This window comes from Xenopus laevis, chromosome 8L (genome assembly GCF_017654675.1).
Source record: "Xenopus laevis strain J_2021 chromosome 8L, Xenopus_laevis_v10.1, whole genome shotgun sequence".
Lineage (NCBI taxonomy): Eukaryota > Metazoa > Chordata > Amphibia > Anura > Pipidae > Xenopus > Xenopus laevis.
Window position 1 is genome coordinate 125,352,520 of NC_054385.1, and position 22,358 is coordinate 125,374,877.

Below are 22,358 nucleotides of genomic sequence, written 5' to 3' on the forward strand. Positions count from 1 at the left end.
AAGTCCAACTCCGAAAATACTCGAGGTCATGTAGAAGTCAATGGCAGATGTCCCTTTACAATTTGAAGAGTTCGTGATCTGCGATGGGTTTCGTACAATAATCTGAAAAATTTGGAATTTTCGGGTGACAACTTTGAAAAAATTGTACAATTCGAATTTTCGTTCGATTTTCACGAGACTTTTCCCACACCGCCTTTTTTTGAGCTGACTAGTTGATAAATGAGTTATTTAGGTTGAGTTTGTTTTAAAAAAAATAAATGGGATAAATTCGGATTTTAGTAAATACTCCCCTAAACTTTCACTTGTCTGAAGCACTGAATTTTTTCATTAACTTTTGGTGTAGTATTTTATAGCATGTGATATTTTCGGCATTATTTTAAACCATGTGATACGGTTACGCATTATTCTATAGTATGCAATATTATTACCCAGGTAACTGTTACACATCACAGATCACATGACTTCCGCCATTTCCACTCTCCATCGCCAGATGTACCGGGTGCACAATCACTACCACAAGTGGCAATATGGAGACTGGAGATCAGTGAGAGTTCGAGGGAATGTAGATATGTCAGAAGAGAAGTTCATGAAAAATAAGGAATCAGATGAAATCGAGTGGATAGAGTGGAACAAGCATTTGTGCAGTCTTTTGGGAAGTGAAAGCAAGTCAAAGGGGACACACACACTAAAACATTTCCCTGACACCGGGTGCAATCTGAAGAAATTAAACATACGACACCATATTCGTTTCTGATTTCTCTCTTGCCATAGGTGCTGATTCACTTTTTAACTGTTGGACTTTATATACAGTACATAACATAACTAAATGGTTTACCCAAAAGGGCCATTTCTTACATACAGACCAGCAGTTTTGGATTTTTCAAAAGAAATGTGTCAAATATCATTAAATTCCTACATTTACAATAACTGCAAAACACAGAAGCATTTCCTGCAAAGAAATTTGGTGAGAAAATCTTCACTTGTGAGTCAGTGTTTTTAAAATAAGTGTGTAACACTCCTGTTCAGTCAGTGGATGGCGATGTTGTACAGGTTTGGCAGAAGATGAGTTTCTGCTTTGTTCTGTATGGTATTTCTTGTTACCAGGTGTCAGATTGTGGTTTAACGTTTCATGGCACCCCCAGACCCAAAGAACATTACAAGTTTCCTTTATTATAATATTTTATTGGAACCCATTCCGGAACACGTGCAAGAAACTATCTGGGGAGGGGTAAAGTCATCAGTCAAAAGGAAAGAATTGAATTATCCATAACTCAGTAATAAGTGATACAGTTTTGGGAAGAAAGGGACTATCCTTATTACTGCATTGCTAATGTGGCATGACGCTCAAATGATTGGGAGAAAATGTTAACACAAAAATCTTTAATAATTAGAACTTTTGAAGGCAATCCCTCTTCAAAATATGAAAAAACCCTAGCGTTTTTTACTTTTCCGCATATAGGATGCCACTGACATAAGATCAGGGCCGGAACTAGGGGTAGGCAGAAGAGGCACGTGCCTAGGGCGCAAAGGTAGAGGGGCGCCAGGCACGTACCTCTTCCGACACTTACTCCTAGTTCCAGAAGCTGTGGCAGCAGTATTTCTCCACTTGCGTGTGTGCGCGTCCTCTGTGCACGTTTGCGTGTCATCGGCGCATGCGCATTCGCACGTCATCGCCGCATGTGCTCTTCAATACAGCAGGGGGCCGAAGTAGTCGGCCAGGTTGCCTGGGGCGCCTGGTCGACTTGGCCCAGCACTCCATAAAATTGAGGAGGATATAACTTCATCTTATCAGTTTCCAAGGTCTAAGGTGGCGAAGGAAACGCTGGCGAAAGCGGTAATGTTCTGTAAAATTCCCACTTTAGTGAATTTGCGGAGTAACGATCGTTCGCCTGAGCGAAAATGCGCCTGGCGATAGGGTGCAAAACTGCGCTATCGATGGTCTCTTTCGCTAGCGAATTGTCCTCTACGCCTGTTGGGGCGATGTTTCTGTAGATGAGATTTCTGGTTAATTTTAATTAGTTACAAATGGACAAACTCATCAAGGAAAATGTAAAAGCTACAGAGGCATTATGTTATCTGATTTAAAAACAAGTACACACGATTTATCACCATTTTAATATCAGATGTATATCATTTACTATTATCTTTCTATATTCCGACCAAAATGCAATGAAACCCATACTCACGCCTATACATTTCTATATGTACAACATTAAGGGGCCCATTTACTTAGTTCGAGTGAAGGAATAGAGGAAAAATAGTTTGACTTTCGAATGGTCGAATATGGCTACTTCGACCATCGAATGGGCTACTTCGACCTTTGAGTTCTTATGGAACGATTCGAACTAAAAATCGTTCGACTATTTGACCATTCGATAGTCGAAGTACTGTCTCTTGAAAAAATTCTTTCGACCCCCTAGTTCGCCACCTAAAATCTACTGAGGCCAATGTTAGCCTATGGGGAAGGTCCCCATAGGCTTCCTAACAATTTCCTGATCAAAGGAATATCCTTCGATTGATGGATTAAAATCCTTCAAATCGCCATAAAAATCATAGCATAATCCCTTTAATATACAGGTTCAAATAAATGTCAAATGTTTTGGCATATATTATTTGCTAACCAAAAGTCCAAAACACAAATGCTCTCAAGTCCTACTACCTTTCTATATAGTTATTAATACCATGCAGGTTTAATTCCTGCAGCGCTCACCCTTTTACCGAGTGGGTAAACCCCGAACCTGTCGCTTAATTCATCCCGTTTCAATATGCAATAATGGTGTACAGGTCACTCACCGCTCCTAGGGGCAAATTCACTAAGCGCCGAAGCGCCTAACACTAGTGTCAATTCGCTAGCGTTGGTCTTTTTCGTTACTTCGCAAATTCACTAACGAACTCTGGCGTAAATTCGCTAGTGTTACTTCGCACCCTAACGTCTGGCGAATTTTCGCAACGGACGTAACTACGCAAATTCACTAACGCGCGCATTGTACTGAACGCTACCTTTTACGCTAGACTTCCTTCGCCACCTCAGACCAGGCGAAGCGCAATAGAGTAGATAGGGATTGCTCCAGAAAAAGTTTTTTTCTGGCGTTTTTTTTATATTATGGGTGATAGGCTGAAAAAGATAGGCTTGTGTAGTGATTCTACGTATTCCTCCATTGAAATTTGAATTTGGCGCCGTATGTAAATTAACCATCGCTAGAGTAACTTCGCTTCGCTTAGCGAATCAACGCTAGCGCAACTTCGCAACCTTATGCTACCCCTGAGCGCAACTTCGGATTTTAGTGAATTTGGGGAGCGCTGGCGAAACTACGCCTGGCGAAGTGTGGTGAAGTGCGGCGAAGTTACGCCTGGCGTAACTACGAATCTTAGTGAATTTGCCCACAGTCTCTAGTCCGGGTGCGACGCCCGAACCCACAGCTTTGGGAGGCTTTCACATTCGATACGATACCCTTGCGGTGTGCACTCAACAGATCAGTAGACAACGGTCAAGTAAAACAGTTTTATTTACTGGACAATCTTCCTAACACATTTTGTGTGATCCCACACTTAAAGCGCATTAGGAAGATTGTCCACTAAATAAAACTATTTTACTTCACCGCTGTCTACTGATCTGTTGCGTGCACATTTGCTTTCATATTAAAATTCTGTTGTACCAAAGCAGCCATGTCTGATCCTATATATGTAACCGATGGGGAACAAGACTCAGGCCTGGTGATAATTCCAAATTGCTTGAACTACATTTCCTCTAGAAATGTTGCTAAGGAACTATCATTCATAATATTAACAGAATGGTATCTGACCCCAGAAGGAAACCATAAAACTGATCTCAGAGCTTTTCAACTTTGTTTTAGGAGATGATTAGACACTGGTTCTGCTACATATTTAGTAAAATTGTCCCACAACTAAAACTAAAAAATATCTTAAACCATGATATTCCAAATTCAACACTCAGTTTTGCTCCTCAGGCTACCAACTAAAGGCCTGAATAAAGTTGGCAACACTCTCTGCAGACATGTCCGAACTCGCGCTTAACTTCATATTAATGAAAACCTTTCAGCTTTGTTTAAGATTCAACAGATTTTGACAAAAAAAGGTAACAGCATACCTAGAAGATACTGTGACCAGATTCACAAGGGGCTCCTTCAATACTATTCGCGGAATAGTCACTAGGAATGTGTAGTGCTATAGTAAATTGAGTGCACTGTTCTCTATCTATAAGCTCCATTCCCAATATTGTGCTCCAGGTGAGACCTTAATTCTTAGGAAGTAAGCCCTTGCAAACGGTGTGGAGGCAGGGTGTAGTGTAACTGTAACTTGATGCAGGGTGCAATAATTGGGAGCCAGTGGTTCTTATAACTTAAGCAATGAACATATGTAATGTGCAAGAACATCCACAATGGAGTGTACATACAGAGCAAACAGGATCATACAGAACAGTGGATAGGCATATACTCACAGCACCTTTGGTCAGTAGCTGTCCTCTATTGGGATTGGGACAATGTACACAGCCACTTGGGGGAAACCCAGATTTCAGCCTTTTCCCTAAGTGGAACCTGAGGGGAAACTCACACCCCTAAGGCTGTACACTTAGTCCCTACTTCTGGGCAATTAGTACCCAAGATCATAATCCCATTTACAAGCCTCAAGCTGTTTAGCTAAATAGCCTGTCTATCTGTCACTCCTAGAGTGACCTCTTAAGGTGAGTAGCCTATCCTTGCTAGACCTGACCTGTCTAGGTTCCTCTTGAGCTCTGCCTGCCTGCCCAGGCCTGAGCTAGCACAAGATGGACCCTGAGCACATGGCTGCCCAGGACTTTATACTTTAGCACAGTGCATCTACTGGACACTATTGTGAACACCAAGGGCATAGCTTCAAACAGGAATAGGAACAAGTCCCCCCTCCTAACTGTATTTTAGGACCCAATTACGCATTTATAACACTAGGAGACTGCCTGCTAAATAATACTGGGAGAAAAATTTACCAGTCCCCTACAAATGCTTAAAACTGTTTTTGTCAATCCCAGATGCTCTCTTCTCCCAGATGCTCTCTTCTTTTTTCACCCCATCTCTCTTTTACTATTCCTTTTCCTTGTTCTTATTTGCATAAAGAATAAATGTTGTACAAGAATGAAAAATCTTTTTATGCACAGTGTGAGTGTCTGCATCCGACACTCGTTTCGCGTCAGATCAACGCTAGGACACCATCCGACAATACATCCACTTACCTTATTTCCGTTCCATTTTCCGTTCACGTCGGATCACGCCGAAAACGTCCATGTAGTCCTACCCAAAGAATCTCAAACATTACAGTTTTGGATACTCTAATTCAAATTGGTATGTTGTAGCTCAAAAACACTTGCGCAGTAAACATTTAAATTCTAATGTTAATAAATCAGCCCCAAAGTGTGACCATTTATATTAATGCTTTGTAATAAATCAGCATAACTCCAGCCAGGACCTAAGTTCAAACAGAGCTGTTTTGTAATTATTGTAGTTATTCAATATCTGTAAATAGTTTTTTTTAAAAATGTAGATGTATTAGTTATACATCACTGAACATCTGTAGATAGATGTTAGACATCTAAGAGAAGGGCCCAAGAAGATCTGGGTATTAGAAGTGATCTGCAAGGAAAAGTGAACAATACTCTTGGCTGGGTACAAAATCTGTGATCTGTGCCAAAGAAGATGTATCTACAACCCCTTGCTGCCATCCACATATAGACCAGACATTTACAGTAGATCTAGGCCAAGATAATTCACCATGTGCCATGTGATTTCAAGCAACATTTGTATTCATCTCTATTTTCTATTATGGAGCCAGTCCATCCCACAATAGTGTCCTTCAAGAGAACATGAGTATAAACAATAAGGTTTTGTGTAAAAAAAATTCAGGATAATACACTACATATTGGCAGACTTTGCTGTATGAAAAATTATTTTTCTTACAGCTTTTTATACCTTTTTTGGCAAATTTAATTTTACACAAAATAATAAATATGCCCCTGAATGTACAACAATCACTCCAAATATCATGGACTATAGTGGTGGTAGGGAACTGTTTTTTGAAGCAAAGCTGTTGTAGGACAGTTGCATCTTCAGTAAACCTGGAATTCTGAAAGAATGATGGCCATGGGTATATATTACATTTAACTGTTCACTTGTCTGCAAACCCATCTGAAATTGTTCACAATTTTTTTTTTTTCAATAGTTTTTATTTGAGTTTTGACATATTAGAAGAAATATTAGAAGCAATAAGTAGTTATAACATGTAATGTTATAATGTAATAACATCAAATTTTTGTGTAGAGAAGAGGAGAGAAGAAAGAGAGAGGAGAACACAAAAATTGGTTGCATGCTCCAAGGTGGTTTCTGCGAGGTCCCTTGAATACCATAATATAGAATAAATCTATGGGCTTACAGTTGAAGGAAGTATCTGAACTATGACTATTAAATATTAGCAATACAAGATCTGAAAGAGTACAAAGTGTTACAAAATCAATTTTTTTTTTAATTTAACTTTTTTGGTCTTTAAAGTGGACCTGTCACCCAGACACAAAAATCTGTATAATAAAAGTCCTTTTCAAATTAAACATGAAATCCAATTTCTATTTTTTATTAAAGCATTCATAGCTGTTGTAAACTCATTTAAAAATCTCAGCTGTCAATCAAATATTGTCTGCCCCGCCTCTATGCCTTAGGGGCAATTACTTTCACTTTCCATTCAGCACTTCCTACATGTCACTGCTCTCCCCACATTCCCCCTCTCTCTTTACCATTTAATTGTGTAACTAGGACATGGGGATGGACATCAGGTCCCCCATTCTGGTGCACAAACAAGATTCTGAGATGATACAAGACTTGTCTTAATAACAGTGTCCACAAAATGGCTCCTGCCTGCTTGTTATAATTATGAATTCCCAGACTGATGGAAACAAGATTCAAATAATTTATATAGTGTAATTAAAGTTCATTTTGCTTGACTAATGTGATAAAATAAGATTTTGAATAATTTTTTTGGTGACGGGTCCCCTTTAACCTATCTGAAATTGGTCATAACAATTTTTTTTTTAATCTACCGTAACTTTTTTGGTCTGTAAACCCATCTCATATTGGACCTAACTTTTTTTTAATTTAACTTTTTTGGTCTGTAGACCCATCTGAAATTGGTAACAAACTTTTTCAAATGAAATTGGTTACATTTTTTAATGTTAGTTTTTTGTTCTTTAGTTTGAAATGGAAACTGATAACTGTGAGGCACTTTGACAAAGTCCACTGACAAGTTAATTTGCTTCTCTATATTAAACTGATGATAAAGTGTGTGACTGGCCCCACAGCCCTACTAAGCACTACTAAGAAATGTTTAACCATTCACTGACAGACCCCTGAATGTCTCTACGTCTCTTTTTTACCAGTTTAGTCTGATCTACTCTTTTCAATAGTGAGGATTTATGACAAAGTGATGCTAAGGGGCCGATTCACTAACTTCAAGTGAAGGATTCGAAGGTAAAAAACTTCGAATTTCGAAGTTTTTTTTGGGCTACTTCGACCATCGAATGGGCTACTTTGACCTTCAACTACGACTACGGCTTTGAATCGAAGGATTCGAAGTAAAAATCGTTCGACTATTCGACCATTCGATAATTGAAGTACTGTCTCTTTAAAAAAAACTTCGACCCCCTAGTTCGCCATCTAAAAGCTACCGAAGTCAATGTTAGCCTATGGGGAAGGTCCCCATAGGCTTGGCTAACTTTTTTTGATCGAAGAATATTCCTTGGATCGTTGGATTAAAATCCTTCGAATCGTTCGATTCGAAGGATTTTAGCGTTCGATCGAAGGATTTATCCTTCGATCGTTCGATCAAACTATCTGCGCTAAATCCTTCGACTTCGATATTCGAAGTCGAAGGATTTTAATTCCTAGTCGAATATCAAGGGTTAATTAACCCTCGATATTCGACCCATAGTGAATCGGCCCCTAAATGTATGCCAGATATTTTGACTTTAACCAAACACGTTGTATATTGTCTGTTGGACTATGTCTGTTAATGCACCTTGTCCATGACTGTCGAAAATCAAGTTCTAAAAAAAATCTTGGGCAGGGATGAATGTGAATAAGACTTGCTATTTAAAAAAAGAAAATACCTGATGTCTAGGGTCTAACTGGACCCTCCTCAGCTCTTAAAAATAATAAAAAAATAACAATAGTGCACTATTGTTAGTTGTCTGTACTATAAAATATAGCATGTATATTAATTTAAATAAATATGTACAGCTAGATAAATAAATGATATTGCTTTTATACATGCTATAGCGACATGATATATGAGCTACATGTAGCTTAATAATATATAACACTGACCTCAAGAAAGCTTATTGAGACAAATTTTGTATTACTGTTATTGTTTGTCCTTATACACATATCACCTCATACTCCCCTTCCATTCTGTTAAACCATTGTTGCTACTTTTAAGAGCTGAGTAGGCTCCACACCCCACATACCAAAGCAAGCAGAACCCCTTCACACTTCAGCATACACATTGTTCTAACCAGGGAACCCTCCATAATGGTGGTAGGAAAGCCTGGGAATTTCAGTCTTTCTCCTCTGTGCTCACACTCTGGCTGCCATTGGGATCTAAAAGAAAAAAAAATATTTATTATGATTTATTTTGGTTTATAAGTAGCTATTTATATATATATATATATATATATATATATATATATATATATATATATATATATATATATATATATATATTATTATATATATATATATATATATATATATATATATATATATATATATATATATATATATAATCGTGGTATGTTGACAAAAAGGTCCCCAGTTTCCTGGGGAAAAGTGATTGATGGCATATACGTTGGGCCACAGATTCGCAGGCAGAGAAAAACTCTCTCTGAGGGTTTTTTATAATTGGTGATCTGGGGCAGGTCTTACTGGGAATCTGCAAGAGTAGGGTGGGACAGATTTCCAAATCTGTAGACCAGGCTCTTCAGGAGGCCCTAGGCCTATTTAGTAGACCTAAAGCTGAGCAGCAGGTGTGGTGTGTGAAAGAGAGAGACAGAATGCTGGAATGCTCAGCGTCAGAATGGAAGAAAAGCATTTATTCTGTGTTATCCAGGAGGCTGGAGTTTTCTGTTGAACTGTTATTTATTCTTCGGTTACTTTCCCCCTGCAGATTTCCACCTTGGAAAATAAATGTGGGAAGGAAGCCCTAAAACCAGGGTTGGACTCAGGTGCCCGGGGCCCACCGGGGCTACTGCCCCAGGGCTCACCTCCACCCCCCCTGCCGCACCGGTGTGTGCGATGCTTTTGTGCTCATGCGAGCGGTGCCGTGGTTGTGCGCATGCACACGCACCGATTCACTCTCTCCACTCACAAGCACCATTCGCCGCCTTCCACCCGTATAAAGAGGATGTAATGTTTAGGCAGTGCACATACTGGGCATTTAATTGCCTCTCATTAAGGGCGTAGTCCAAAATGCATCAGGCTTTATGGCCCACTATTGCTGTTCTGCTCATTTTTTGAGGTTTTGCAGAGGGCGAATGCTGAGAGTCAGGCCCCCGGGACCACAACAAGTGTGCGGAATGGGACGTGAGAGCATTAGAGGCTGAGTTATTGAATTATGTCTGCGATGTGCCTAACATCCAGATCCTAGGTGTTCAGCCAAGCCAAATCTGAACCATTGAAGTCATGTAACTCTACAGCTCTGGACAACTGACTGCAACAATCTTTAGCTGACAGTTGATGAAATTTGCTTTATTTTTCTGTAAACTAAATATGCAAATTGGGGTTCAGACTACCAAATGGTTTTCCCATTTACTGGGCACCACAGGGGTCATCTGACAGAAGATGGGCATGATGAAAGCTACAATAAGAACAAATTAATAGCAAAAAGGAAAATGTATTGGCCTTACCAGAAAGACTGGGGGAGAGGGTCAAGGCATTTGGTGCAGCAAGGGTGGATTAGGGCATGGGTTTAATTGTCCTTCATTTTCATTCAAATATTGGAAAGTATTCATTTAATTTGAAAAAGAAGGTAGTTATGTAGTAGTACATAGTCAGGTCTAGACTAGGTTCTCTACTTAGACTGCTGAGCTGGTATAGTGAGAGGAAGGATTCAACTGCTGTGCTATGGAAAGTTAGGAACAGCAAAGAATATTTACTTTTATTAACTCGGAGTTCAGTTAAACACTCTGGGGCTCATTTATCAACACTGGGCAGTAACCCATGGCAACCAATCAGATTGCTGCACTCATTGTTCTACTTGCAGCTGCTTTTAAAAAGCTAATCACTGATTGGTTGCTATAGGTAACTGACCATGGGCAAATTTGCCCAGTGTTGATAAATGAGCTCCACTGAGTTTGCATATCCCTAGTACCCACGTTTCTTTCAGGAATGTGTGATCTGCCTTACTGTATGTCTCTCACTTTGCACAGGCTCCTATTTCTTGAGTCAAAACAAAATGCTGTGTCCTTTGGCTGATTTTCTGGAGAAAAAACGGTGTTTTATATCCAATGTACAAATACTTTAAAATGTAAATAAATACCTTTTGTCATACTCTTGCTGAATCTAAATACTCCCAGGCCAATCAGGAGGAGGAGTAGGAGCAACATCCCACTGGCAGGGACGGTGATGCACAAATGGCTTCTCTTGTTGGGTTCTGTTTATTAGGAGTAATAATGGCCAAAGGTTAGGGATGGAAAAATCTATTTATTGAGTCATTTAAATAAATGCATCATCAATATTAAATGTATTTTTCTTTTCCCAATATGTGCTTTAGAGGCTTGACAAGCATTAAACGTTTTTTCCCCTTATTTGTCCAATCACAGGGCAGCTCTGTGCCACCAATAATGGAGAATCTTCTGGAGTGAAAGAAACAGATGATGGAATAGAGCAATGACCCTTAAGCAGCTCAGGGTTACATATAAAACAGTTAATTAACACACACATATGGGATGGCAAACATACAGATTGATGGGCATTGTTGGAAAAGAAACAAATGGTATTATAAAACAGAGGGCAAGACACCAATCCAGAGCCATCTTTTATAAGTGTAGGGAGGAAAGGTGGTATTGCTGTAATATTACCGTATATACTCGAGTATAAGCCGAGTTTTTCAGCCCCCAAAATATGCTGGAAAACTCTACCTCGGCTTATACTCGGGTCAATCGCAAAAACGGTCGCCGGCGTCCAAGATTAGTCGCCGACGTCCAAGAATAGTCTCCATGAATAGTCGCCGGCATCCAAGAATGGTCATCGGCCTCCAAAAACGAGACGCCGGCACCTCCAATGGGAGCAAGAACCCTCAATTTTTTGATTGAAACTTACCAGAAGCTGCTGCATTTCTCACCCTAGGCTTATACTCGGCTTATAAGGGCAACTGACTTAGAAAGATAATATGAGGCAGTATAAAGAACTCTCATCCCAAATCAGATTGGAGACAGGGTGGGCACCACAGAGCTGTAGGATCCCTGCAAGAAGTCTTTGAGGGACAAAAATAGCCTGAGACCCTTTCCATCTGGGGTCCATACAGCAAGGCAGGTGTCCCTGGGGAATACTAACCTCACTACTTCTCCTTGATGGATCACTGCTATTGTCACTAGACTTGACTACCTTGCACCCCTAGGATATACTATTACAATATGCTAGTCTGCTACATACTAACCTTGTTTATGGGGAATCTTAGGGCTTGGTCTTGGTCTCTTGTACTGAGGCCAACCCCCATCTCTGGCCCTCTGGCAGATATCTACTGCTATGGTGGAGTCCAGAAAGAGCCTGAGTCAAGAGTAATGCACCTGACTACCATGTGCATGATTGTTGAGGTTTGTTCCTTCTGATCTTTTACTTAACGTCACTTTTGTTACTGTATATACCTGTAGCTATCTATCATCTATCCTCTATCTCTGTCCTTGTACTTACTTAGCCCACTGCAGGTGTCTGCTATCTATTAGAAATACACCTATCAATGTATCTAGGAGAAACTTGAATTTGAGAGGTGAACTGAAATAAACATGCCCGCTAGGCATCTCACATATTAGGGCATATTTACTAAAGTAACTTCTTTACTAAACTAACTTCACCAAAGTTTGCCTTACTTCGCCAGGTGTATTTTCACAACACATCTCATATTTGCTAAAAATCATAAAACTTTCAAGGGAAATGTGAATTTTCTCCTGGCCTAAATTCTCTGTGAAAATTTGCCAGTATATTTCCCCATACAATAGCAGTAGGGAACATCTTCTAAAGAGTTTTCACCATGGGGAAAATTAGCATAGAAAGGGCTATGTTGATGGATATATAAGTGGCTGCCCTCTTTATAATGGAAGTTCACCAGCCTGAACCCAAAGAATTTTATTTTGGTGAAAATATGCTCTTGTGCTCTTAGTGGGTTGGAGAATTTTCACTGGAGAAATTTCACCTGCAGAAGAGAGATGAATTTCCGCCAATACAAAGACAATTTTTCACCACTGCGAAGTTATTTCTCTAAAACCTGGTGTATTCTCTTTTTAGTAAATTGGTGATGTTGAGGGATATCTTCATTTTTGGTTAAGCTAAACCAAATGTTCATTCTCACCCTTTAGTAAATGTGCTGCATTGTGGGTTTAGTGTAATATTACTGATGTGTATCAATCAGCCTGAATATACTCACCAAAGGGTGCAACCAGTGTATCCTCCAAACTGATGTGACTCACATGGCAGAAGTAAGTGGCACCCTCCTCTGGTGTTACCACCACACTGACTCTGATCTGATAGGTGCCATCAGGGTTTGGTAGGATCTCTGGTGACTCTTCTGAAGGAAGTTCATCTGTCTCATTCTTTGTCCACTTCACATCCACATCTCGGGGGTAGAACCCATACACCCAGCAGTGCAGTTTGATACCACTCTCTGACTCTGAGCTGGAAATCTTCACATTGGGAGGGACTAGCAGGAAGACAGAAAAAAAGCTCAAAAGCCTTTAAAATAATTATTTAGCTGCAAATAAAGAAGATAATTTTTAAGGTCAACCAACCCCATCTATAAATGATATTGCCCACATATTCTTGTAGTCAGTTATTTCCAGCTAACATTTTATGTATTTATCATCCACATTCTCCACCATCTTGGTTCTCCCGGTACAAGTTTTATGCAATCCTGTCCATCCTATCCTATTGTCCATACACTAGTGATGGGCGAATTTCTCCCGAAAAATTAGCGAAACTCGAAAATTTTGAAGCCGGTGTTAAAGTCAATGGGCGTCCAAAATTTTTTGACGCCGGCGAAATTGTAGAGCACAGCTTGAATTAAATCCACAAATCCCTTCGATGAAAGTTCATGGATGGGCCCTAAGGACATCAAAGCTTGCGTCTCTTGATCTAGATATGAGGCTGTGTGTTTATTATGTTAATGTTGGAGTGTAGTTGCTTTGTATAAGGGTAATGGAAGATGGGGTATTTCTGGGTGTTTGGTCACTCAGTTTGGTTTGCAGGCAACTAAACAAAATGAATCACCTCGTTATGGGAATTGCCTGGACAACATGGATGGGTGCTCTCAGTGGCATAACTAGATATTATTGGGCCCTACAGCAAATTATTTTTCAGGCCCCCAAAATGTCTAGAGGTTGACCTGTGCATGTGCACGTGCAATTTCATCTTGCGCGACGGAGGAAGGAAGGGCGAGCTGGCCTGGCTTTAAAACAGATTTCTCAAGAGAACCAGTATTGCTTTATGGTCTCACCTTTCTTCCCCAGGTCAGTTGATATATAAGGGAGGTACATCTTCATATGCTCAATGCAGTCAATTTCCATGAATATTTTAGTATAAGTTGAATCATAACGCTTATTCCACAGCTGAGCCACCATCACAGCCTCTTGTGTCACAGGCACAAACGTCACTCTCTCCTTATCATACACTAACAGCTCCTTCCCATCAAAGGCAATCTCCTGGTATCCACTAATGGTGCCATCATCATGCAGCTCACAGGCATTATTTGTCTGGTAGACATGAATATCTCCATTACCTGCAATAGAAATATGCAATTTAGCAACAGATGAGTGCAGTGCAACCCTTTCTGCTCCATTGTGGGTATGAAAAGAGTTGTGACTAATGCACTTGAATAATCGAATATCAAAACTTTGGGCTGGTGTGGTGTACTACTGAGAGGATTGGAGTTGAGATCAGCCAATCCTATAAGATGTCTCCTGTACATTACTAGGTTCTGGAGCTGATGTAGAGTGCTGTACTTCACAACAGTCTCTGGGAATTACCTTTTCTAGCAGTAATCAGCGCACCCTATCCTATAACACTCATAATGCACTTGAATAGCTTGGAGATGCTCACTATTATGGTGGGCCCATGGTTGTACTGGGCCCTCTAGTACATTCCTAACTTACCCTTAAAGGAACAGTAACACCAAATAATGTAAGTGTTTTAAAGTAATGAAAATATCATGTACTGGGTCACTGCACTGGTAAAACTGATCTGTTTGCTTCAGAAACACTACTATAGTTCATATAAACAATCTGTTGTGGAGCAATGGCAGAAATTGAAAAACGGCTATATGGCACAGGTTAACGAATGGATAACAGATAACACCATTAGACAGACAGAGCTTATCTGCTGTGTAACCTGAGCCGTTTCTCCTTTGAATGGCTGCCCCCATTGCTACACAGCAGCTTATTTATATAAACAATAGTAGTACTTATCTGTTATCTACTGTGTATCCTGTGCTTGAATGGCTGCCCCCATTGCTACACAGCAGCTTGTTTATATAAACTATAGTAGTGTTTCTTAAGCAAACACAGCAGTTTTATCATTGCAGGGCAACACTGCATTATATTTTCATAACTTGAAAACACTTTTATTTTTTGACGTTACTGTTCCTTTAACCCTTCTCACACATCATTCCCAGCCTTTTTTACACTTCTCCAATGGCAAGTCCATATACTGTTCTGCAGCCAAATCCTGATATCGGGGGGATATACCGGTGTCCAGAAGGCAGAGCCTAAAGTAACAAACAAAATCAATTTCTTATGTAGTGTATGTCACACTCACTGTTTGTTGTATTAAACACTCCCATTAGAAAATGCAGCCTCTGTCTGTGCGCAATTTCATATTCCTGGGCAACTTTGGTCTGATGTTCCATATGCTCAGAAACCATCCAGAGTGATGAAAATGGAATTGATGAAATTGGAATCAAAGCCTCGGCTCGTCCAATGTCACTGTTGTACCTTCCATACTGGATGTCGTTTACATAGACAATAATTGAAAACTGAGGAACCCCAGGGGTCGGAGCTGATGTCATCGTGATTTGATAGTATAGAGTGTGACTTCCTAGGAAACCAGAAATGGGAGAGAGGTTTTTATATCTTATAATGACAACATACAGGGACAAAGAGAGTTACATTTTTCATGTATTTTATATTTTTGTTGTTTACCGGTCAAGGGTTGTCTTTCCACTCCATCTGCTTTTACTAAAGCTCTGCCATTGATTTAGGCACTAGGCACAGTGCTATGAGACAGGGAGCACAACTCTTAAAACATGCCAGGCATTAAATAAGGATTCCATTTGCTCCCAGCACCTACTCCAATTTGTTTTTTTGGTGCCAATTGAATCATGTAGCATAGAATGATGGGCATTATCCATGGCACTATGTAGAATAAACACTATGGATTACATGGATTATCCCACGTTGTTCTTTGCTCAAAATGGGGCCTAAAATGTTTTGAACTACATGACTTTTTGGTGACCCAATCAACCTGAGAATCAAACAGACAGATGAGGGTCTACTGAACTGTTACTTTGGGCTAACAGCCCATGCACTAAATTGCTGGATTTAAAGACTCACAGCAACCAATAAGCAATTGATTTTGCTTCAAGTATCGGCACCCTAAGCAGTGTAAACCGAGTAGGAAAAAATATGTTTACTTCTGTAGAAGAACAAGATTAGTGGGTAATTAACAATCACTTTACAGTGGGCACGTACAGAGTTAAGCATTATCGGTAATAAGGTGAAATATATTTTGTATAAGGGGTGTGGAATGGAAGGAAGAACAAAATTTTTTCTTTTTCTCTGTAATAATAAAACGTAACCATGTACCTAAGCCTGCATGAATCCATATTGGTGTTTTAACGATTCTATTGGGTTTATTTCAGGTTTACCTATTTTTAACAGGTATGGTGATTCAATTTACAGAAAGATCATTTACTGTATCTGAAAAAAATAAAACCCAGGTCCCAAGCAATCAATATAAAAGATCCTATAGCTGTAATGTTTAATTGTATTGATTAGTGTTTAAGAGCCATGTTATTAGTACTCACTCTGATTCCTTCTAATAGCTATACAGACATGCTTACCCGTTGTTGGTAACTTAAGAGAGAAGTGAGTAAGAAGATAAAGGGCACAAGATAACACTTACCGCAATATACTGCCGGCATACCAAAGGTCAATAGAAGAAGTAAAATCCACACCATTCTCACATTATCCTCGGTTTCAGGTCCATGTCTAATGTATGTAATCGATTTTGCTTTGATTATATCCAATAAAAAGAAGAGAGAGAGAGTGAGAGCAGTTTCAGCATTTTTATCAAACAAAAAGGAGAACACAGGAAATAAACTGAGCCGTTACTGCTGCTCTGTTTATGAAGTGTGCGCTGTGCGTAGGAGAATTAATGTTCCTCCTTAACCCTTTGTGTAACTAACAGGCTTTTTAATCTATGGCTCCGAAATGAAAACAGGGAACATGAGACCAACATTTCCCCTGTGGGACGTCTGGGATACAATTATCAGGCAGACACTTAAAGGAGGATGCCAGGTGTTTGGGCTGTAGCCAATGTTATGCCATGGGCTGTTTGGATATGTTTAGTTTTAGGATCCAAAGCAGCCATAATTGTTGCACAATGCATGCTTATTCTTTGCCGTAATTGTCTAATTGTTCTGCCACACTACACAAGTCCACATGGGCACTTAATTATGTAGGGGGTTGATAAATGTATCCCCATTCACTTTGCGTTCCCTTAAAGGGATTCATGTCAAGTTTTATGATGTAGTGTTTATTTCTAAATTACACTTCAAATTCACTCTAGAAGAGTAGATTGAATTCCTAACCCAACATATGTATTTTTTTTAGTTGTAATATTGGTGTGTATGTGCATCTCAAGTCATTTTATCTGGTCATGTGATTTCAGAAAGAGCCAGCACTTTAGGATGGAACTGCTTTCTGGCAGGCTGTTGTTTCTCCTACTCAATGTAACTGAATGTGTCTCAGTGGGACCTGGATTTTACTATTCAGTGCTGTTCTTAGATCTACCAGGCAGCTGTTATCTTGTGTTAGGGAATTTTATTGAAACTAAAAACATTACAGAAAATTATATAAACATTTCAGAAACAGAAAACCTCACATTATTACATCAACATTCATTTAATGAAAGTAAGTTCCCATATCATTAAATCCTGTTTTGTTTCTGCCTGGCACCGACACTTTCCTCACCCCTCCTTTTCACTTGGAATTTTGGGGTACTCTCCTCACCATCCAGGTGAATCTCAATATCAATATCCTCCTCTAGGGATACCCATTCCCCCTCTTGACTCAAAACCTCCTCCCCACTCTCTTTTCCCTCTTTCCTCTTTCTATTCCTTTTCCCCAAGGCCTCAGCCTTCCTCTTCTTTCTCTTTTCTTCCTCCATCAGCCTCTCTTCCTCTTCCTCAGGCAGATCTCCCCAAATCTTACCTTCTGGCAGATCAAACCTATTGCCTATTGCTGCCACTATTTTTGGGGAGGTGTCTTTCTTTTTAATGGAGGCTTTCTTTCCCACCATTCTCCACTGCTCCTCTCTTCTTGGCTGAATGGCCCTCTGCTCACCCTTCTCTTTGGGTAACTTCTCTGCAGCTTTACCCACCACCTTACTACATGGGGCACTGGATTCCAGCTGCACAACCTCCCTCGCTGATCCCACCACTTTCGATGTTGGGGCACCCTCCTCCACAATCTCCATTCCCTGGTCAATTTCCTCCTGTAAATTAGGGCAATCTCTAACAATGTTGTGCCAGGCATCAGGGCAAGAACGGTGGGCATGTCCTAACTTCAAGCACAAATTGCAGCGGAATTCCTGGCATTCTTTACTGGGATGCCCAGTTTCACCACAGAGGGCGCACTTCACCACTGGGCATTTAGCTGCAAAGTGCCTGTTTGAGCCACACCTGAAACACACCCTGGGTTGGCCGGGATAGATCCAAACCCCCTGTCCTTACCAATAAAGAAGGAATTGGGAAGGTGTTTGGGAACACGGGAACCTTCCACCCTCCTATCCAGAAACCCTCCTCATCATACAGTGGGGTAAGAGGGGACAGGACAGTGCATTGCCTCTTTAGCCAGACCATCACATCTTCAGGGGGGACACACACTGTCCAAATGGTCACAGTTTTGGTATCAGGCCGGGAGACTGGAATCACGCTAAACCCCTCCCACTCTGGGGCTTCTCTCTTACCCTCATATTTGCACCAGAACTCATCCAGCCTCTGAGACAGTTTGAAGCTCAGATCCAACTCAGTGTCTGTGACACTTACCAGCCCAAACACACCTGCAGAGGTAAAGCCCAATGACTCTTTGATGAGATTTCTGGCTACAAACCTGCGCCCCGGGAACTCACCCCTCTCCTTCACCCACTTAATTTTCACCTCATTCTTCCTCCTACTGGTCTGACTCTCACCCACCTCAGAGACATTCTGCCTAAACAGTCTCTTCCCATCCCAAACACCTCTCCTCCCTTGTGCCCCTTCACTCTCACTATTTACAGGAGGATTCCCTGCACCCACTGTGACACTGTGTTTACCAGCTACATTCTCTCTTACTGCAGCAAACAGTTTTATTAGTCAGGGGTGCAGCCATGTTAGTACTCCCTGCTGCCATATTAATACTCCCTGCAGCCTTGTCACACTGCACACTGGCACCTCACACACTGGCACCAGCCACACTCACAGCATTTATATTGCCATTAGTATGGCCACTAGTGCCGGACACTGAAACTCTCTGGGACCTGGGAATCCGCTCACAAAGACCTCACATTGTCACTGCCAGGAATCACAGTCTCTTTAGAAAAGGAAAATCTTTAAGCAACCTTTTCAGTTCATTTTCCTCCATTTCCTGGAATCTCTTTTGATTATCACAAACCTCTTTCCAGGGCTGTATAACTGCCAGAACCCTGGTAATGTTATTCTCAATGTCCTCCAAGTCATTAGACATGAAAACTATTTTCCTTATGACTTTATATCTCTCAGTCCCTTTAAGATCACTCAGTCCAGCCACCATGTTACTAATGCTCCCCTCCAAAATGTTCCTTTTCTCCTCCAATACTTTAATGTCTCTCAGGGCCCTGATTATTTGGCTGTGATTGGGCCCAGCTGAGCCCACAGTCTGTGGCTTCCCAGCGCCATTTCCAGCAGCCTCCTCTCCCCCATGATCACACAGGTGTATTGCTCCTACCTGGGCCATTGCAGCAGGATCGGGCTTCTCTCTCAGCATCTCCTCAGCCACCTCCATAGCCACACAGCATGTCACCTCAGCACTCTCCATGGCTTCCTCACATCCTGTAGCACTTCCTTCCTGGCTCCCAGCATGCCTTACAGCAGCTTCCTGGAACTGCCACTTCCCACAGCAGAACTGCAACTCTTTGCAGAAACTTGCGCTTGTACATCCAGGGTATCGCTTGCCTGGGAGACTCCATAACAGATGGAACACTGCATGTAGAGGTACTTTCTCCTTCATTGCTGTCACTTGTAGCCATGGCCACCACCTCCTTGCGCACCTGAACATTTTCAACTGCTGCTGCCAAACCGGGAGCCGTAGTCTTCTTCTTCTTAGACCCCAAGCGGGTCCTCACTCCTTGGCCAGCAATGGCCGCTGTATTCTTCCTCGTTTTTTTTGGAGGCATTTGTGGGTGAAAAGCAGTTTGCTCCCCCCAGACCCAAAATGGGCCTGGAAAAAACTCACAGCCTGGAGTTCTCACCAATGCAGATGTTAGGGAGCTGTTATCTGGTTACCTTCCCATTGTTCTGTTGTTTGGCTGCTGGGTGGGGGGGGAAGGGAGGGGGGTGATATCACTCCAACTTGCAGTACAGCAGTAAAGAGTGACTGAAGTTTATCAGAGCACAAGTCACATGACTGGGGGCAGCTGGGAAACTGACATTATGTCTAGCCCCATGTCAGATTTCAAAATTAAATATAAAAAAAATTGTTTGCTCTTTTGAGAAACAGATTTCAGTGCAGAATTATGCTGGAGCAGCACTATTAACTGATGTGTTTTGAAAAAAAAAAAACATTTTTCCATGGCAGTATCCCTTTAAGGATTGGGCACAAAGGGGACACTTACTCTAAGGAAGGGAGTAATTCCCTATTTCCTAGGTCACAGTATGACCCTAAGCTAGGTGGCACTGTGTAATGATATATCACAGAGCCAGGCCATGCTGGCCAGGCGCCCTAGACAAGCTTCATCCTTTGTCCAAGACTTCCTATAAATTTATAGATCTTTCTTTCCTCTTCATATTTGTATAACCACATTATGGGCCATAATTATCAAAATCTGAGTATTTAGACAAAAAAGTCAGACCAAACTAGAAAACACGATTGGACCTTATTTATTATTTAAAAAGCTCACTTTAATCGAATCTGGGACAAACTGAATAAAATAGAGCGAAAACCCGAATCATACGATTTTTTCAGAGTTTTTTCCAAAATCATTTTGGGTTTTTGTTCAAAAAGTCAGACCACATACATTTCCAAATAGGATAGCGACCTCTCTTGTTGACTTATATACAACCTTGGCAGGTCTGAGATGCCGGATTATTGGATTTCAGACTTTTTGAAGCACTAAAAATTTGGATTTTATAGTAAAAAAAAAATTTGAGTTCTTAACATTTTGACTTTAATAAATAACTCCCTAAATGTGACTTTAATTAGCTGGCAGCACTTCCCACCACAGACCAGCACCAGGATTCCTTGTGGGAGAGTGATCGTGGCTAACATGGTTTTAGTGGTTGCAATAAATTATTTTGCCACCTCTGTAGATACACTACTCACTCCAAAAACCCTTTCATTAGTCCTTAACTAACCTTTAAATAACACTCATTTTATGGAGTAACCAATGACTCCCTGAAGCACATTCTCACTACATGGTTGCAGGAGAAAACTTGGAACCACCTGCTTGATGCACATTATAGTATGTGGCGGGTCACTCCTATCTTGCCATGAGATAATTTTCTGTGCACACAGAGTGGAACCAGCAAAAAAAGTCATACGGAGACTCAACATCTCCTAAGAGCAAAGTGTGTGTGGGAGGAGGTATGTGATGCCAGCTCAACCCTGCATCATGTGTATAAAGGAAATATCATATATATATATATCTGTACATATTTCTTTAAATAAATTTGCATTCTTTATTTCATGGTACAGACACATGTGGATAATGCAAAAATACATACATGCATTTATACAATTACAAAATTTCACATGTGAAAAAATATGAGGTCCCTGCTCTGCAGAACTTACAATCAAGGTTTATGCTGGGAGATCTAATTCACCAATATCAAGAGGCTATAATAAGTGGCGGGCGAATCTGACCTGTTTCACTTCTCCGGAAATAGTAAAAAATTTAAGTCAATGGACTTTTTTCTCGTGACATTTTTCAAACTGCGCAACTTTTTTACATATACATTAGAATTGATGGGTGTTTTTTTCAAGGCTAAACGCAGTGTAACCCAGGAACCCTCCATGGTACTAGTGGAAAAGCCTGGGGAACCCATGACTTTTGCAGCCACAGATCCTTCACCTAAGGGGATACACCTCAGAGGAACCCAATACAATACAATCCAACTGTAATAAACATTACATATAAATAATTGAGATGCAATGGACATCTAAGTAACCGCTAAGTAACGGAGAAAAGTAACTAGCAACACAGTGCAAGCTGACTGACTAACACAGTTTTTTTAAGTCACAGCCCCACAATTCATTTGAAGTGGGATATGTCAAGGCTCAGTTCAAGTACTTTGCACAATTAAATTGGTGTGTGGAACGGGCAGACTTCAAGACCCAAGGGCACATGTACGTCCGAAAGTGCAATGAGCAAAGTGCATTTTTGAGTGCAGTTGTCATTCCCCCACCCACCCACAACAATGCAGTACACTTCCCAGAATTCCAGCGTCATTGCAGACGCAAGAGGTGATGCACTTGACATAAATTGTAGCAAATATAAGTCTGGTGCTCAGTGTACTAGTGTAATTTTGGTGCAGCTGAACCCTGAAGCTGCTGCCGGGTCCAGAAGTTGCTGCCACACCAGGGTTTTTCCTGTGTCAATGTTCAATTC

At 40.8% G+C, this 22,358-nt stretch overlaps 1 protein-coding gene across 1 annotated transcript; it reads right to left on the minus strand.

Annotated features, from left to right (window-relative positions):
* Positions 1-8,510: 8,510 nt before the first annotated feature.
* Positions 8,511-19,602, minus strand: mhc1b2.L (major histocompatibility complex nonclassical class Ib-2 L homeolog). Its single transcript, XM_041573572.1, has 7 exons — positions 19,481-19,602; positions 16,419-16,526; positions 15,054-15,332; positions 13,738-14,019; positions 12,673-12,945; positions 10,570-10,683; positions 8,511-8,633 (listed from the first exon to the last, which is right to left on the minus strand). The coding sequence occupies exons 2-7, from the start codon at positions 16,471-16,473 to the stop codon at positions 8,590-8,592; spliced, it is 1,047 nt and encodes a 348-aa protein (XP_041429506.1). The 5' UTR covers positions 16,474-16,526; positions 19,481-19,602; the 3' UTR covers positions 8,511-8,589.
* Between the last annotated feature and the right edge of the window lie 2,756 nt (positions 19,603-22,358).

Excerpts from the sequence above, each read along its gene's own strand:
- mhc1b2.L (XM_041573572.1), bottom strand. The coding sequence starts at position 16,473 with ATGGTGTGGATTTTACTTCTTCTATTGACCTTTGGTATGCCGGCAGTA. Across the intron at positions 14,020-15,053 it reads AGTGTTTAATACAACAAACA|GTAATGGAGATATTCATGTC; the intron begins GTGAGTGTGACA and ends TTTCTATTGCAG. Across the intron at positions 10,684-12,672 it reads TACACTGGTTGCACCCTTTG|AACCCAACAAGAGAAGCCAT; the intron begins GTGAGTATATTC and ends CCTAATAAACAG.